The 20,198-nt window shown below is 35.5% G+C and overlaps 2 protein-coding genes across 3 annotated transcripts in view; both read right to left on the bottom strand.

The window, feature by feature from the left end:
• Positions 1 to 20,198, bottom strand: part of LOC106136244 (cytochrome P450 6B5) — a 425,135-nt gene that overhangs the window by 333,020 nt on the left and 71,917 nt on the right. The window lies entirely within an intron of this gene.
• Positions 1 to 20,198, bottom strand: part of LOC106136243 (sodium/calcium exchanger 1) — a 92,265-nt gene that overhangs the window by 2,857 nt on the left and 69,210 nt on the right. The window contains exons 2-8 of one of the 2 annotated variants that reach the window (XM_013336730.2): positions 16,937 to 17,028; positions 15,518 to 15,577; positions 5,024 to 5,175; positions 4,012 to 4,111; positions 3,304 to 3,402; positions 1,296 to 1,454; positions 456 to 627 (exon numbers count right to left, since the gene is read on the bottom strand). In XM_013336730.2, coding sequence (XP_013192184.1) covers positions 456 to 627; positions 1,296 to 1,454; positions 3,304 to 3,402; positions 4,012 to 4,111; positions 5,024 to 5,175; positions 15,518 to 15,577; positions 16,937 to 17,028 — 834 coding nt within the window. The remainder of the gene's footprint in view (positions 1 to 455; positions 628 to 1,295; positions 1,455 to 3,303; positions 3,403 to 4,011; positions 4,112 to 5,023; positions 5,176 to 15,517; positions 15,578 to 16,936; positions 17,029 to 20,198) is intronic. The other variant, XM_060949054.1, reaches the window with a different exon arrangement.

Genomic DNA, 20,198 nt, shown 5'->3' with positions numbered 1-20,198 from the left:
GAGATATTTGGCAAACCTGACAATAAATCGAAATGTTTTTTTTTATTAGCTTAACTATCCCAATGCTAGACAAAGTTCCCTTTTGTTCACCATTATATCTGTCCTCAGACACACAGCTGCTCCAATTATCTTCGGATAATTTGAATAATATTACTTTTTTGAATCTCAATTAGATCATTATAGCCGTACAGCTGAACGTCATCTTTCACTCTTTTCGCGACTATTCCCTATGTCTGTCCCTTAAGAGATGAAAAGGTTAGTATGCATATATCACTTATTAATGTGCGCTGCCTCTTTGATAATGGATTTTCATTTTCATTTTGGTTAACTGGAAGAAAACCCGATTGGGATAATTCCGCCATTGTACATATTCTTCTAAATCCAATTACTGTTTTTGTTACATTTATTTTTATCTGCAATAAAGAGTTTACAAACAAACAAACAAACAAACTTACTTCCCAGGATCCACCAGGAACTTCTCATTCTTGCTCCAATGGACTATAGCTGCTACGGTCCACGCCACTCCTATACCCAGGAACACGTTGACCGCATTTGAACCAGTCACGTTGCCGACTGAAGCGTCAGCGTATTTGTCCTGGCAAGCCGCTACTTTACTCGCAAATGTATCTGTTAGGGCGAAATTTTAGTTTAATTTTTTTTTAAATTTAATTTAATTAAATTTTTAAGTTTAATTTTGTTAAATTTTTAAGTTTAATTTTGTTAAATTTAATTAAATTTAATATATACATCAAGTCAATAGCATATTATCATAATAATTTTGTGCTGGCTGCGTAGAAGATACGCGATCTGTGATTCCTAGCATGTCATAGCCATTGATCGCTGAAGGTATTTGTATCTGGTATGTTGTTGATTCCATTTTTAAAGCCTATCTGCTTTCAGTCTTTCTCTTAGCAGACAGTCATTATTAAAAGTGCAGCGATCTCGTGAACAAAATAGTTATAGTGTGCGCGCGCACTACTTCCCGGGCCTTTGGACTACTCCAGCGCTCACCAAGTTTAGTAGTTCACTATTCTCTGGCGGTTTCCTGCTGGTTCTTGGGTCTATAGCTAAACAAACCCACGCCCTCTTTAAATTTGTTAAACTCGTCCTGACAAAGGTTGTAGTTATTCTATGGACTTTTGAATTATCTGTCATCTCTCTTCCCTGCGATATTTTACCAAAACGTTTCAATACCAACTTAAATTTTGGATTAAAAAAGAAAAGATAAACAATAATATTTTATAATAAAATTACAACGATTAACATACTACCAAAAATGCAAGTTAGAACATTACCTGGTATACTAGTTCCCAAGGCTACAAATACTATAGCAGTAACGGAGTCCTTGATACCCAGGGTGCAGCCGAAGTGAGACGCCACGTCTCCAATGACAGCCGTCACCAGGCCGATACAGATGATGGACACGACGAAACACACGTATCCGCCGCCTATGTCTGGGAAATAGAAGATTATGGTTACAATTAACGGGCTCTGTGGCGCAGCGGTAGTGCGCTCGTCTGTGACACCGGAGGTCCCGGGTTCGAATCCCGGCCAGGGCATGATGATGAGCATGAAACGAAGTTTTTCTTATTGGCCTGGATCTTGGATGTTTATCTATAAGTATTTATTATAAAATATAGTACCTATCGTTGAGTTAGTATCTCGTAACACAAGTTTCGAACTTACTTCGAGGCTAACTTAATCTGTGTAATTTTGCCCGTATATATTTATTTATACATTAACAGACTTTTAGCGGAATCGAGGTTTCGAAGCATAATGGCCAAGGTTACCTTCGATAAATTACCACATAAAAGTAATTTATCTAATCTTAAAAATACGCAAACATGAGAAAGAGACCAATATTACTTTTTTGAATCCCAATTATATTATTTAGCCGTATAGCTGATCGTGGTCTTCCAGCCTTTTTACGACTATTCGCTATATCTGTCCCGTAAGAGACAAAAAGGTTAGTATGTATATATCACCACTTATAAATAATTTATCTAATCTAAAAACACGCAAATATGAGAAAGAGACCACTGAAAAGAGGTGGTCGTGTGGTTAAGGTATCAGATTCAAAGCCGACCCATGCCAAGGTTCCTTGTTTGGTCGATAAGTTAACTAACCAATGCTCTTACGATGAGTAAAAATAATGTGAGCGAACCTGCATATTCAGGAAACTGCATTTGTAAATTCGATCAAAATTTCGGTAGCAGGTTTCTGAAGTCAGACTGCAGACGCTTCGCATATAAACCTCTTCGAAGCAACATCAAAAACCGTACCACAAACACGTTATTACTTACATTTCTCAATGAAGAATGAAGTGTCGTGTGGTTCCCGGTACCAATAGAAAAGAAAAATAGAACCACTCCATCTCTTTCCCATGGATGTCGTAAAAGGCAACTAAGGGATAGGCTTACAAACTTGGGATTCTTGTTTTAGGCGATGGGCTAGCAACCTGTCACTATTTGAATCTCAATTCTATCTTAAAGCCAAATAGCTGAACGTGGCCTATCAGCCTTTACAAGACTGTTGGCTCTGTCTACCCCGCAAGGGATATACACGTGATTATATGTATGTATGTATGTATTAAGAATGAAAAATAAAAATTGCGAATTCCACTTCAATTCACAACCAAAAACACTTTAAAACTCGCATTGCGTGTTCCATTCGTCCGTATTAATTTATTTTACACCTCTTCACACAGTCATCGTGAAATTGAAAATGAAATTAAAATTCGCATAAAATTGCACTGTTTTTCATTTTGTTTGTCTGCAATTGCGGAAATAACAAACCGCGGTTGTTAAAAGTATGATAAATTTTGTGAAAAAAAATTAACACAAATAGTTTTTATAATGGTTACCAAATATTTGGTTTTTAACTAAATTTTCAGTTGTGTTGTTATTTGTGTTATTATAATTTGGTGTAAATAAGTTTTAATATCAAAAATTAAATCAAAATAAAATTGTTTTTGAAATTAAGTTTTTATGGTAGGTACCTCTTTTGTTTTTAGTTTTAAATATTTTGCCTATTTTATTTAGATTCCTATAGACTAAGTCCACAGGTTTTAATCCCTCTTAGGCTAATAGCTCATTTCTGATTTATGTACATTAGTTTGAGTGCTAGCCGATGATATTCAAGCAGCTGACGATTTGAATCTGTAGCTGAATGTGTACCCATTAGATTAAACAATGTAGGTTAGAATCCAGAGAGCAAGTGTCATGACGGAACAAATTACACTGCAACGTTTTCATCATAACACAAATTAAATTTTAATTAGTATTAAGTGTATACTACACTTACCGGTAGGTGGTATCAAGGCAAATATAATTTTCCAGAAGAGTGTGACCACGTGCAGAACGTAATCGGACCAAGATGGCGGCTCGTCGGGATCGTCAGAGCCTGCAAGTTTACTAATATGAGTTCTCCGAGCTTCCTATATGATGAGTTCTTGAAACTTTTCTTATTTAGCTTAAAGTGGTTCACTTCGACCATTTAGAATTTGTATACAAGTGTAAAATACTTGTGTTATCATAGCGTTATATAGATTGTATTCTCGGAAGATGGCTTAAAATTTGAAGTTGAAGGATAATATCATAACAAAGTCGGCACATTCAGGCAACTGGATGTGTAAATTGTAGGTACCATGATCAAATAAGGGTCAGATTTCCCGGTAAAAGTTGAGGAAGCCAAAGGAGTAGCTTCGTGAAAATCCTAAATGTCCCAATCCAATTTATGTATACTTTTACGTGCCGTGTGGTTCCCGGCACCAATAAAAAAAAAGAATAGGACCACTCCTTCTCTTTCCCATGGATGTCGTAAAAGGCGATTAAGGGATAGGCTTATAAACTTGGGATTCTTCTTTTAGGCGATGGGCTAGCAACCTGTCACTATTTGAATCTCAATTCTATCATTAAGCCAAAAAGCTGAACGTGGCATATCAGTCTCTTCGGGACTGTTGGCTCTGTCTAGCCTGTAAGGGATATAAACGTGACTATACGTCTGTTTTACCTGAACTTGCAGTCAACGCCTCTGAAAACTGCTCCTTCCACGAAGAGGTTCCTATAATTATCGATGCATTTGCACGTTGTACCAATTTATCAACTGTGTTCTGTAACAATTTTTTTTTTATAATATCACTGTCTCAATAATGAGAATCATAAAATCTTGTATTTTTGTCAGACAGGTGAACGTGACCAAGACTGTTGGCTCTGTCTACCCCGCAAGGGATATAGACGTGATTATATGTATGTATGTTCTGTTTTTGAACGGTTCAAAACTGATGTATGAGTCATAGTTGCCAATTTAAAAGTCATAATTAATAATTAATAAATAAATAAATATATACGGGACAAATTACACAGATTGAGTTAGCCTCGAAGTAAGTTCGAAACTTATGTTACGAGATACTAACTCAACGATACTATATTTTATAATAAATAATTATATAGATAAATATCCAAGACCCAGGACAATCAGAAAAAGTTCTTTTCTCATCATGCCCTGGCCGGGATTCGAACCCGGGACCTCCGTGTCACAGACAAGCGTACTACCGCTGCGCCACAGAGGTTGTTAAATTAATACTGAAAGCCTGTCATCTTCGCGCGTTACCCAGGGTACCCTGCCCGGGACCAGCTTCCTCTTCAATTATTGTTATATACTAATCTTAAATTAATTTTAAGATGACTTTCTAAAGTACCTGAAATCTTATTTGGGGCTATCTCAATACATACATACATAAAATCACGCCTTTTTACCGGAAGGGCAGGCAGAGACTACGTCTTTCCACTTGCAACGATCTCAGCATACTTCCTTCGCTTCATCCACATTCATAACTCATGCAAGCTCGGCGGTTTCGGATACTCTTGACGCTTTGTCAGGACGTCCTTAATTTGATCAAGATACGTTCGTCTAGGCCTACCCACTCCGACCTTTCCCTCCACACTCTCCTTGTATATCTGCTTAGTATCTATCTCAATTTACGTATTATTTTTAAGTTTAATCATAACTTCTTCGCTCATACCTTAAACTCTTTGCTCTCCTTAACCCTCAGCTGCGCCCTGGTGATATCACCAGCCCTCGGGAGCCCCATCATGGCGACCACGGCTTCTTCTTCAGGAAGCGTGGCTAGGTGATTCACTTCGTTACCACCAGGATTCACAGGTTGGTCATCGTCTGTTGGGAACATTTATAAATTAAGAAATTGTAGCTTACATAACCGTTTTCGTCATTCATTATTATAATTTAACTACGAGTACATTCATTCTACGTCATTAATTATTTACATTCATTATACATAAATATCTCCAGGATTTTTGTTTTACAAAATGATTGAAACGTTTCAACGTCACGAAACGTTAAATGGTTTTGTTAATATCTGAAACTCGGAAGCGGATTTCTTGAATTAAATTCGGACTTTTATGTCGCGACAGGCCCGCATCTACTTTTACAAAATTCGGGGTTAAAACGACCTTTACGTCTGCCACAGACTTTAATAAAATCATATTTTGTATTCGTATACCTATGTAACGTAAAATAATAGACTTTATAGGGTTATTCCGATGTTGTCTTTTTAAACCGTGGTGTGGGAAGGCCAAGACGAACGTACCTTGTTCAAATGATTTGCATAAAGATACTTATTAATGAATGAATGTTACTTCTGATCTGCGGCTATGCGGTAGACACATAGTATTGTCTATTACATAAGCGCCCTATTTAGCGGTATTCAGCTCAGTGGCTCTTTAGGGTGGAGTTAATTACATAGGTATATAAGGAGTTGCTACCCAAGGGAGCAAGTGATCTAAGTAGCTGCCAAGAAATTGAGGTATTTATTTTCAACCCCCTATGTAAAATAGAAGAGGTGTTGATAATTAATATTTCACATACATACATATCACGTCTATATCCCTTGCGGGGAAAACAGACGCCACGTTCAGCTATTTGGCTTTAAGATATAATTTTGATTTTGTATTTATTATCTTTTTTGTTGTTCTGTTGAAGTACCAACTCAACTTGGCGCGAAAGTGATTCTTATATGTATGTAGAACATTTTAGGATCTGTCAATAGAATTTTTAAGTTGGTGGGACATCCAAGTTGGTCTTTTCGAGAATATTGGTTCTGTCTACACCGCAAAGGATGTTACATACATATAATCACGACTGTATCCTTTTTTTGTATCCCTTTATTATGAAACACAGGTAATAAGATATTAATTAACGTCCATTTTCTACTTTGATAATTAATTTCATTTAGTTCAGGTGGCAAATATCACTGTTACACAAACTTAACAGCAGTCATTGGTCGCGTGCTTGGTAAAGCTTAAGATTAATCATAATTTCCCCAATAAAGGTCAGTGACCTCGGTTTGCCGATCGATTCATTTTTTCATACACACGGTACTGTGGGTTCTGTATGCACAGAGTGCGCATCGGGCTCTTTGCATTTTTAAGGTTCCGTACCTACATAGATACCTACATACAATCACGTCTATATCCCTTGCGGGGTAGACAAAGCCAACAGTCCTAAAAAGACTGATAGGCCACGTTCAGCTGCTTGGCTCAATGATATAATTGAGATTCAAATACTGACAGGTTGCTAGTCTGTCACCTAAAAGAAGAATCCCGAGTTTATAAGCCTATCCTTTAGTCGCCTTTTACGACATCCATTGGAGAGAGATGGAGTGGTCCTATTCTTTTTTCTAATGGTACCGGGAACCACACCCCACCATTAGAAAACCATTAAAAAAGGTTCCGTACCTAAAAGGTAAAAACGGGACTAAGTCTCCGCTGTCCGTGTGTCTGTAGGTCTGTCACCAGGATGTATCTCACAAACCGTGATATGTAGGTAGAAAGATGAAATTTTCACAAATGTCGTGGGCGTGCCGTTGGGAAGATATTTCTCTAGAAATAAGTAGTGCCCTTGTAGTGAATTTCCTTTTTTATTCTTATTTTCCTTGATGGTTATTCTGTACTTTCCCGGGTTTTTTTTAAATTTTCATTTAATGATTAGGTATTTTACTGTAATAAATTAATTTAAATGTTATATTTTAAAATGAAGTTCATAATAGTAAAAGGCGTCGAATTTTTTGAAAATTTAATTATGATTTACACATTAATTTAAACTATTTTTTTTTATTATTATTAATTTTGTACTAAGTACATACCTATTAATGTGGATTGCGCACTTTAAGTTCCCACAATATTATTACGATTCTAGTATTTCTAGTTTTTTATAGCCGACGTTGACACAGCCTATTAACGGGCGTAACTACAAATTGTGTGTTAATTGGATTCAAATTATGTTTATATTTTAACCACTTATTCGAACAAAGAGTTATGTTTTTGCCGAAAATGAAAAGGAATCATATACTAATAAACAAGCATTTTGACTGACATATTAACGCTAAACTCGCAAGGTTTTGAGACTAAATTGAAATTTGGCATGTACCTAAAGTAAATCCCTAAACTATTTTTATAAGGGTGCATTAAGGTGCTCTATAAACATTTTCGCTCATTTACAAAGTCTTTAAAGTATGCTGAAACATTACGTAAAAAATACCAAATAAATATATGCTATATGTTGATTTATCATCTCAAATATGATCAAGGGAAATTATAAAAATATACTGCGATTAAGAACTTTAATTTCCAAATGATTCATTCGATATCGTACATACATGCATGCTATCACGTCCTTAACCCTTGCGGAGTAGACAGAGCTAACAGTCTTAAAAAGACTGATAGGCCTCGTTCAGCTGTTTGGCTTAATGATGGACAGAATTGAGATTCCAATAGTGACAGTTTGCTAGTCTGTCGCTTAAAAGAAGAATCCCAAGTTTATAAGCCTAGCCCTTAGTCATTATCCCTTTATCGATATCGTTGAAGTAAAAAACATTTTTTTCTTACATAAATAAAAAGAAAGCAAAATGCGAATTTTCTTCGAAATTCAATGTCTTTTCTAAATGTAAGCGCAAGTATATTTTTAGTATAAAAAGTTAGTCATTCTTTGACCTCAAATATTCATTACGCTTGTCTTAAGAGATGCGTAATAATTTTATTCAAGAAGTTTAAATGTCTGACATTTTTATCGCAGTTTAAAGTAGACGAGGGCGTGAAATACAAAGTTACGATCTTTTTGGCAAAAATGAAACCTCATTGGTGAATTTTTTAAGAGCACAAACATTAATTTTCATCACGTTATAATTTGATTCCATATAGTTTTCGACACTTTAAAATAGGACCACTCCACCTCTTGAATGTCGTAAAAGGTGAGTAAAGGATAGGCTTATAAACTTGGAATTCTTCTTATAGGCGATGGGCTAGCAACCTGTCACTATTGGAATCTTAGTTACATCATTAAGCCATACAGCTGAACGTGGCCTTTCAGTCTTTTCATGACTGTGGGCTCTGGTTATACCGTAAGGGATATAGATGTGACTATATGTATTCATGAAACCCTATATGTCGCAATGCGCAGCAATTTTCTAATGCCATCAAAGGAATTCGCAGAAACGATTATTTCGGCGGCAAACATACTTACAAATACACTCGTATATATATATATATGTATATGTACTATTAAACTGTATTCTGGGACACGAAACGTAACTTACTACATACCACCAGTTAGTGTTGCGGAGCTATCGATAGTTTGACTTATATCGATAGATCTGTTGATTGATCGACAGTGGAAATAGTTTTGTACTATCAATAGTTACATTAAGAGCGTTGGTGATAGAATTGGTAAGGAGCCCGGTTAAAATGCATGATGCGCAGAAAGGCACAGGTTCGAATCTCAACTCGGCCATGTACCAATGACTATTTTCAAAGTTATGTACATAAGTTTGATTTCTGACTGATACTCTTACGGTGAGGGAAAACATCGTGAGGAAACCTGCACATTCAGACAATTGAATGTGCATCCATGATCGATCCAATACGGGTTAGGATTACCTACAAAGGTTGCGAAGGTCAGACGGGAGTCGCTCCGTGTAAAAACCTGACTCACCCAATCCAGGATCCATGGTCAAAGGCAAAACCCCGGGCTCCTCTCCAGAGTGGTGAGGATGCAACCGGGACTAAAGCCAGGAGGTAAAAGAGTACTATTGTTTTTCCCCACACTATCAACCCGCAACACTACGAGTTTTATAGACCGTACTGTCCATAAAATCGAATAGAAGAAAACAATAAACATCTTGTTCCGAAGCGGTTATTCTTGTTTCCAGTGAGAAAGTGCTAATAAAATGTATACCTAAGTCGAAGATTGGAATTCTCTTAAAGGTCTGGAAGAGATTTCTATTGAAATAAATAACATCGTATAATAAATTATTGCTTTTATAATTCTAGCCATAATTTGTTTACATAATTAGAACATTGTGGTATCGCTGGACAGAATATGTGGGTATAATTTTTTATTAATGAATTAGCTTTTGCACGAGTCTTCGCTCTAGTGGGAATTTACAATGTTCAAGATTAAATTAATTTATAGTTTATATTTCACGATACATTTAAAATTTAAAAGACATTAAATAAAACATTATAATGATAGTCACATAAAGTCTCATAATTATAACTAAACTACAATGAATAGGAAAAATCTAATGAAAAATACTTGAAAACTACGGGTACAAAATCAAAGCCTAATTCTATTCAATCATACAATAATAAAGAATTAATATAGAAGTATAAAAGCTTAGCAATTCTTACTTGATGTTAAATAAAAGTTATCCAAACGTAGCAGCAAAGAAAAATAAAATAAATAAATTAAATTAAACCATAAGAGTAAATAAGATAAAACTAAATTAAGATGTGATTTTAAAACTAAATAAAAATCTTCAATGAAATTTTATAGATATAATCAATCGTCTAAGATAGACATCTTACGGTGAGGGAAAACATCGTGAGGAAACCTCCACATTCAGGCAACTGGATGTCTAACCATGGATCCAATACCAGTTACGTTTACCTGCAAAGGTTGCGGAGGTCAGATGGATGTCTCTTCGTGGAAAAACCTGACTTACCCAATCTAGGTTTCATGGTGAAAGGCATACCCCGGGCTCCTCTCTAGAGAGATGAAGATGCAACCGGGACAAAGCCAGGAGGAAGAAAGAGATTAAATCGTCTATAGATCACTTCTTTATGTAAGTTATGTATGTATCTAAAGGAATTCTATCTATGAAAAATATTACAAGGTCCCTTATTAAATTCTAGACCAGACCCCATTCTATTTTAACTCAATTTACCATTTCACTAGTCCCTTTTATCTCAGAAGACCGCAATTAGCCTTGTACATTACACCCGAGTCTATATCTAAATAGTTAAGACTTAACTACTCGAGTTAAACTTGGTCTAAGTTTGTTTTGAAAATGGGTCAGCTGTCGGTTATGTAGTGCACGATAAAATTTAATATGAACTGTGTTTTTATGACGCGATAATCCACTATTGGATGGGCGTCGGGGGTCGAAATGGTAAAATGCGTGACACGCATAAAGGGGCGCAGGTTCAAATCCCACCTCGGTCCACCAATGACTATTTTCAAAGTTATGTACAATTGTTTGATTAATAGCCGATGCTCTTTAAGTGAGGGAAAACATTGTGAAGAAACCAGCACATTCAGGCAAGTGAATGTGTAACCATGATAGTTCCCGTGGCATTTGTGAAAAATCTGTTTCTTTTTTGTAATTCATTAGGTAAGTAATCTGCCAAATCTAAATCAACTCTAAATAAAAATCCCTAAACAATTTGCTTTTTGTGGGTGATTCTAATTTAGTCTGTTTTTATTGTTGGCGCTAAGTTCAAGCAGGCGAAGCTGCGGGTAACAGCTAGTATACCTATAAAACCACAAATTTTCCCGGATACAGTAGAATCTATATATTTTTACTAATTTCTCTAGGTATATTTCCTAACTGTTCAAATTCTATTTATGCAAACTTATTTATATTTATTGACATTCATTACTCTTCATAAAGGCTTAGGTATAAACTTGGGATTCTTCTTTTAGGCGATCAGCAACTTATCACTACTTGAAACTGAATTCTGTCATTAAGCCATACAGCTGAACGTGGCCTATCAGTCTTTTCAAGACTGTTGGCTCTGTCTACGCCGCAAGGGATATATTCGTGATTATATGTTTGTATGCATTAGTCTCTTCACACTAACGCATCAGTTTAGGAAGCTCTTGACCTGACTTAAACAAATAGAAAATAATCGATGCGTAATTACCATTTGGTTATAGATCTAAAGCCAAAGTGTAAATCTTATTTATTTATTGAACTTCTATTTCAAATTCAAATTTTTATTTGCATAATATGAGTACAAAAAAGTCTTTAATTTATATGAAATCTTCGAAAGTAAATAACAATGATGTCGCGACGACATTTCTTTTGCAAAACAAAACCGCATCTAAATAATTCATCAGACGGTTAGCATAACAAATATAGAAGCATAAAAAGTAAGAGGAGTTTTTTTGGTAGAATTTTTACGACATTGCATCACAGAGAGGCTTTGAAGTTATTTTAAGTTCGCGTTAACACAATTTTCATTTTTATATCTCTTTTAAATATACCACGACTATCTTTTCACTTGACACAATTTCAAATATATAAATTTTTTTAAACAAAATTTATCAATACGAATTGAAATTTAAGTGGTTGGGTGATAAGTTTCCAGTTATTGTTCTATAAAGATGTTTAAGAGTAGTATTTAGCCTGAACATGGCTCTTGTTAGAATTTATAAGAACACCCACACACACACAATATCAGGGCTATATCCTTTGCGGGGTAGACGGAGCCAACAGACTTAAAAAAGACTGATAGGCCACGCTCAGTTGTCCGGCTTTATGTTGGAATTGAACCAAAATCCTAATTATAAAATAAAATATTTTAATGGACAAAGAATCCCCAAGGCGGATTGACTCAGCCTTGTCCACAGCTGTAATTAAGAGCAAAAATCACAATTCTTTAAAACTGATTCAAACTTAATTTCCAAGTTATAACACCTTAATTCCTCAGAAGTTAGTTCGTAAGTGCACCACAAAATTCAGTTCGAAGTTACAGGTAGAAATCTCATTAATTATTCAACGGGCATCCGTTATGGAGGCCACGAAACCGGAAACCGGAAACCGGATACACCGCCATGATACCTGGGTCACAATATTTTCGGGAATTATCATAGAATAGCTTCATGTCACGTAGGTACGTGCAAACTTTTTGCCACATCCGTGATGGCTAACTGAAACTTTTTTTAACCTTGGACTGTTATTTTTTTTCTTAATGAGAAATCTTACTTAACCCAATGGTAGACTTGATAATGATTTTAAAATAAAAGCCACGTATTGCACCACATATAATTCTATTTTATACAGTCCTACTAAATATTAAAAATGTGAAAGTTTGTAAGGAAATTTTGTGGAATTCACGCAAAAATTACTAAACGGATTTTTATGAAACTTTGCAAATGTATAACTTAGGAATTATTAGTGAAAAAAATATTATGTCGGAAGAAATCGCGGGCAACAGCTAGTATTATGGTATTCATGAATAAATAAGTTTCTGTAAAACCCATTAACCATATGTCTCCCTTATGTTTAATAATAGTTTGATTATTATACTCGTATGATAAGCTTTGTCAAGGACATATACAAAAAAATTAAAAAGTTAATTGTAATCAGGGTTGTCAACAAAACAATTGTACATCGTACATTACAAATTGTAATGAAATTTAGGCGATGGGCTAGTTGAATCAGGCACTATTGGAATCTTAATTCTATCATAAAGCTAAACAGTTGAGCGTGCGCAGCGCCCGCGTCAAATGTACTTCCCGCAGGAGATTTGTATGCGCGTGCGTCACTGCCAGCAGAGGGGGGCGGCGACGTCACCGCTCGTACCTGTCAGGCACATATATACCACACACCCAATGTTCATTCATGTTTTTAATGTAGACAATGTGCATTCGTCCACGATTTAGATATAAGAGATCTCCATTTGTAAATTGACGTCCTTTGAAAATGTTTCAGTGAAGTTTGTTCCGCCGCTTCTTCTACACATGCGCTTTGGAAGCGGTAGTTGTTATAATTAGATTTAAGTGATGTGACAACAGTAAGTGATACCTTGTATCAAATTTTGTAAAAAAAATCTATTCTATTCTATTCCAATCTGTGCGTACACATCTGCATGTATGTACCACCCAGACCTTAGCAAATGAAATATGTACCGTATCAATGCCATACTTCTTCATACTTTCATTTCGTTGTACCCCATCATGATAATGTATGTAAATCATTAGGTAAGTAATCTACCAAATCTAAATCAACCCTTAAAATGTATAATTTAGTACGTGCAAACCACGTAGAAATATTCGTATTTATTTTAAGCGGACCTTATCTGATATTCTTTTTGGATTTAATACTATCCGAAAAATGTCAAATACAATATTATGTAGGTACGGACTTCAATCATCTTTTGTATTATCTAATATCTTTTGAGGTAAAATAACAATGTTTATTGACATTCCGCGTTTAGGATTCTGTTCATCAATAAAACAAAATTTTTAAAATCGCTCCTTTGTTGTATCTATATATTTTAATCCTAATTTTGTAATACGGGTTTCAAATGAAAGGGAATATTTGAGAATTTCGAAAGTATTATAATGACCGTGACATTTTATTCAAAATGTTATATGTTATATAGCCATCTTATGAGATGATATATCTTTTAAAGCAAGAGATTTTTCAGCTAACGATCTTTTTAGCTAGCACGGAAGCAATATTACTAATGCCTTGGTTTTAGTATATTTATGTCCCTATCTTACCACAGCACGTCTTAAGCCCTATTCCCCACAAATTTTCCTCAACAGCAAATTGGGCCAAAGCTGAAAATACGTAACCCTTTACTGTGATTTAAAGGATGCCCTGACCGTTTTTTAAGATTCCGCCTTTTTGGAGGCGTTGTGAGGTAATATAATACGAGAGTGCCTTGTCGTATGTGCCGTGTGGTTCCCGGCACCAATACAAAAAAGAATAGGACTACTCCATTTCTTTCTTATGGATTTCGTAAAAGGTGACTAAGGGATAGGCTTACATGCTTGTGATTCTTTTTTTAAGGCGATGGGCTAGCAACCTGTCACTATTTGGATCTCAATTCTATCATTAAGCCAAATAGCTGAACGTGGCCATACAGTCATTTCAAGCCTGTTGGCTCTGTCTACCCCGCAAGGGATATAGACGTGACCATATGTATGTATGTATAATACAAGAGTTAAAGCTGAGACCATCGGTTGTCGAATCGGTATCGGTATCTGTAATCGGTAAGGTTGAAATGCGTGTGGCGCAAGAAAGCACAGGTTCGAATCCCACATCGGCAATGTAACAATGACTATTTTCAAAGTTATGTATGTATGTACATAAGTTTGAATACTAACCGATGCTCTGAACTTGCACATTCAAGCAACTGAGTGTGTAACCATGATAGATCCAAGATTGCGGAGGTCTGACTCACCCAATCCAGGATCGCTGATCAAAGATCAAATTTTGACAATTATGTATTAATTTTTATTGATTATTGATGCAACCGAGACTAAAGCCAGGAGGATGAAGGATGAAGGAGTTAAGGCTGCAAGCGTTTAGAAGTTATTTCTACTTATTACTTTTTATAGGTAAGTAGTTTTATATTCATTTGCAAATAATTCATATTTTTTTTAAAGCTATTTGGTCATTCAAATGTAAAAAAATATTTAATCTCCATTTATAGTGTTTTAATTGGTATCTGCATCATCATCGTCTTAATTTGAAAATTTTCAAAGCATTTTTTTGTTTTTAGTAAAAAAACAATTTTAAGATTGATTACTTACGTACTTTTTATTAATATACGAAGTGTATATTATTAATGCGCACTATTAATTATTATAGCATTTTTAACTTTACGACTATACATGTTAGGTACATGTTTATGTATAAAATTTTATCGATTTATATAAAATCTAAATATCGTACTCCGTATCCAATCTTACGTCACGTTCATAACGGCGGGTACACATAAAACTCTATCCCCTATCCATAGACAATCTCGATCACTTTAATGGGGTTCCCGGCGTCTGCATAAAACATGTTAGTGTGTACTCAACCTTACACGAATCCTCGGTTTCATTTTATATGTATTTTATTTGTTACTTTTTTGACTTTATTTTATAGAATTCATTTAAATTACGAAGAAATTAATGTGATTAAAATATGCAAACTTGTTTGTTTTCATTCTGGTTTTGAATTTTTTTTAATGAATTTCGTCCACACAACTATAAAATTAACTTGGGATTAGTAACCGTGACCCAATATGTTCCCATATTGGGTCACGGTTTTGTCACTAAACCCTTCTACTGACTCACCCAATCCAGGATCGTGGTTATAATATATCAGAACTCCGAAACCGAAATATATATACGCGTTAAACTACGTAAATTATAAAACAGAGTTAGAAAATAGGTTAATAAAAAATATATATTTAGTCAACAAATCTACATTACTTACCAGGTGAGAACTGAACAGAAAGCGTCGCAGAAGCATCAGGCAGAAAGGTCTCAAATACTTCTGCCGAAATAAACATAATCATGCAAAAATGATACTTAACTATTAAGATTAAGTTCTAAATTAGTTTGGTCTAGAATCATGCGAGGGTCCAGTAGTGGATTATCGGATCAAGTTGCAACTATGTAAAGCAAATTTGTTATTTACAAACTAATTTCAATAGTATTATTGAGAAAATATGCATTCTACATAGAGTTCATGCAAAACTAACATTTCTATGTAATTTAAGAAAGTTCTTGAAAGAAAAGGCCAAAATTTAAAATGGTGTATTTATATTTAAATTACTTTGTTTCAGTAAAAGTTAACAGTGTTATAAGGTTCAAATTTGAATTATAATAAAAAAGTTTACTATACTACTAGTCTTATTCTTTCAGATGAAGAGATCTAAATTGGTTTGTACGCGTTGAACTATGGAATTCTTGTACTAGTATTAAACTTAATGAAACATTTAATTAATTATACTCTTGAATGAATTAAGCCTCTAATTCTAGTAAACGTTTTGATAATTTTGGAGCAGCGATAATATAAAATCACAAAATAATGATAATACAGACATTTAAAAGGCGAAAAATTCCAGCAGTCTTCATATCTATTTTTATGTTCTTTTTAAGTGTTGCCGTCAAATAAATAAGTGATACCTTGTATCCTTTTTTGAGAATAAATCTGTTACAATGATATTAAATTTTTCATGAAATTAATAATAAAAATAAGTTGATTATAATAAGGGCACGGAGGTCAGATGGTACACTTCAAGTAATTTCTAAATAGGCTCTAATAGGAAATGATAGCGATACGAAATCAACATCTACTCAATGGATGTCAAAATTATATGCTTCGGCTAGAAAGGCTTTAAAAAATACGATATAAGTAAAGCTGCCATTTCTGTGTTATCTTTATTTTGTGATAGCTCTCCATTTCATTAAATTAAATTATGGCGCAATTCTATGCTATGTTTTGGATCCATATTCCGGATTAAATTTTAGAGCAAATAAACTAAAATTATGCTATCAAACATAGAAATCGGATTAGTATCATATTTTTACACTATGCGTATTTCCGCGGCTCTCTCGGGGATAAATCCACGGGAATTTTGAAAACCCCTCTTTTAGACCTCAAGTGAATCTACTTGCCAAATTTAAATTTTCTAGAACCAGCGTTTTGGTTTATGCGTCTGTCAGTCAATCAATTACTCTGTAACGAAAGAGTATTATATAGATATTTATGTATAGATACCTATATATATTAATCCAATTTCTATGCTTACAAAACCTGTATAAAATTAAAAATCATGCTACAATTCACTAAACTGTCATCATCTACAATGATTAATTTACAACGATGTTTTATTCCATTAGTACATACCTCCAAGCAACTCCGGGTCGCCGAGGTTAACGTAAAACAACACATCCTTCTCGTAACTATCCTCCTCGATTATATGTAGTGGAATAGTTTTCCTGAAACAATAGAAAAACGGTTTTAGGATACTGTGACGTCATGATCAAATTAAGCACGTCCTGGTAAAGGGTCAGGTCAAAAGTACCCAAAACCGCCGAGCTTGCATGAAGAGAGTTGTGAATGTGGATGAAGCGAAGGGAAGTAAATAAATATATACAGGACAAATTACACAGATTGAGTTAGCCTCGAAGTAAGTTCGAGACTTGTTTTACGAGATACTAACTCAACGATACTTTATTTTATAATAAATACTTATATAGATAAACATCCAAGACCCAGGCCAATCAGAGACAGTTCTTTTCTCATCATGCCCTGACCGGGATTCGAACCCGGGACCTCCGGTGACACAAACAAGCGTACTACCGCTGCGCCACAGAGGCCGTTAATATGCAGTATGCAGAGATCGTGGCAAGTGGAAAGAGGTAGTCTCTGCCTTCCCCTCCGGGAAAGAGGCGTGATTTTATGTATGTATGTGACGTCATGCCGTCTCCACTGCACATCTCTTCACAGCCCGGGAGCCGCGCATATACAAGCGCGCGCGCACGCCCCGGGCGTTCACCTTTGGACTACTCCAGCGCTCACCAAGTTAAGTAGCTCGCTATCCTCTGGCGGTTACTAGCTGGATCTCGAGTCTATAGCTAAACCCACACCCCCTCAAATGTTAAACTACATACATATTTATAGTCACGTCTATATCCCTTGCGGGGTAGACAGAGCCAACAGTCTTGAAAAGACTGAATGGCCACGTTCAGCTATTTGGCTTAATGAGAGAATTGAGATTCAAATAGTGACGGGTCGCTAGCCCATCGCCTAAAAGAAGAATCCCAAGTTTATAAGCCTATCCCTTAGTTGCCTTTTACGACATCCATAGGATCGAGATGGAATGGTCCTATTCTTTTTTGTATTGGTGCCGGGAACCACACGGCATGTTAAACTAGTCCTAATAAAGGTTGTAGTAATCCTGTAGATCTTTAAATTATCTCGTTCTCATCTCTCTTGCCTGCGACGTTTTACCTAAACGTCAGAGTGGCGCCCAACGTGGGAAAATAAGAACCAGTAACCTCTTCAAATCATCTTAGATAAGCGGGGTATTTGGGCTGGGCTTTCAAGCAACACCACTGTGGAAATAACGTATATAAGTGTGGTACAAATGAACATATTAATAGATTTTCTTTATTTATATCTATATATTTCAAACAGGAACACAATTCATAAGACAGATATTATTTTTTACCTTTCTATACTTCCTACATAATTTACCGAACCAGCCACTTATCTTTCACGGAGTAGAGTCAATACTCTCGAAAAGACACGAGGTTCTTTATTTGAATCACTTTCTTTCATTTAATTCTGTTTTATATATACGTGGCATATCAGTCTTTTCAAGACTGTTGGCTCTGTCTACCCCGCAAGGGATATAGACGTGGTTATATGTATGTATTATATATAAAAGCAAGCCAAGCCTGAAATCACATAGGGCGCTCGTCTCTTAATATATATTTTAATATATATCTCATAATCACGTTTTTATTTTTGACAAATTCGCGCGCCAGCCCGCCATTACTCTCGGCAAATACAGAGATATTTTGTCCTCCTTTTGCAGATATATCTCAATTATAATTATGCTCTCCTCCGCTGTGTTAGTACGGCTCCATAAATATCCTTAGATAACGTTTTTTATGGCTAAAGGTTAACTGAACTAAGTTAATTTTTTTGACGAATAACTTTTAAAAATACTTCTGCTTCCATTGCGTTTAGTTGTATAACATAACATATAATCACGCCTAAATCTCCCGCGGGGTAGACAGAGTCAACAGTCTTTAAAAGACTGAAAGACCACGTTCAGCTGCTTGGTTTAATGATACTTCATTCTAAAACACAACTTTAGATAAACTGAAATATCAAATTATAGGCTTATTAGTTCGGGATTCTTCTTTTTAGGCGGCGGGCTAGCAACCTGTCACTGTTTTAATCTCAATTCTATCATAAGGCCAAACGGCTGAACGTGGCCTGTCAGCGCTTGAAGATTGCTGGCTCTCACTACCCAGCAAGAGATTTAGACGTGATAATGTTCAAATTCAAATTCATAATTTTTATTCGTCATTAGGTATAGGATACTTCATACCGCTTAATAATTGTCAAATCTTTTGGTTTCACAATATTAGTTGACGTCAAATAAATTCACGATTCAATAAACGCTTTCAACGCGTTAGTGCAGAAGAAGCCGTATCAAACTGCACTGCAGCATTTTCTTCAATATGTGGATAAACGGATGTAATATCAAACAGACTAGTAGACTAGCTAGCTTTGAACACACCCGCTTCAGCACAATTCACTAGCATCGTTATATACCGTCTGATAAAATATAGCTGTCCTTTGTCACAAGATATTTCAGCACAAAACAAAGGGTACTACTCAAAAATTCAGCCTCCGGTATGGAGACAAACGTAATACCTAGTTCTATGTTCGGCTTTAGAAATTTCAAGCTATGAACTAGAATGTGCTCCAATAAAGGTAATGAATTGATGTAGGTAGTTCATGTAGTGCTGTGTGGTTCCCGGCACAAATATAAAAAAGAATAGGAACTCTCCATCTCATTTCACATCCACGGATGTCGTAAGAGGCGACTAAGGCATAGGCTTTTAAACTTGGGATTCTTATTTTTGGCGATGGGCTAGCAACCTGTCACTGTTTGAGTCTCAATTCTATCATAAAGCCAAACAGCTGAACGTGGCCCGTCAGTCTCTTTAGACCTGTTGGCCCTGTCTACCCCGCAAGGGATATAGACGTGACTTTAAGTATGTATGTAGTTCATAACGTATTCTGGTTGTGCAGGATAAAATGAGGGGAATCGGGTCTCGGGAACATCTTGACTTATCACTTAAAGTCTTGACTAACATCTTGGTCAATTAAAATGAATAATAAGCTTATTGTCAGACAGTGACAGTGACAGGCAGTGCTGCGTGCCTCCAAGTATAATACCTGACCACGGCTGCTCTGTCGAGAGCACACGATAAAGAATAATTTAACACGTTCATGATATTCAGGCGATCAAATTCCACATTTTTGCGTCCTGAAATCACCTGGGTGATCAAAATTAACAAGATTTAAACCAATTATTTGTTTCATTAAATCACCTAAGTAACAAAATTCCATATTTTTTATTTAT

Source organism: Amyelois transitella, chromosome 18 (assembly GCF_032362555.1).
Source record: "Amyelois transitella isolate CPQ chromosome 18, ilAmyTran1.1, whole genome shotgun sequence".
NCBI classification, from domain to species: Eukaryota; Metazoa; Arthropoda; class Insecta; order Lepidoptera; family Pyralidae; genus Amyelois; species Amyelois transitella.
Note: the sequence above shows the minus strand (reverse complement) of the source record. Positions and strands in the feature narration are given on the sequence as shown.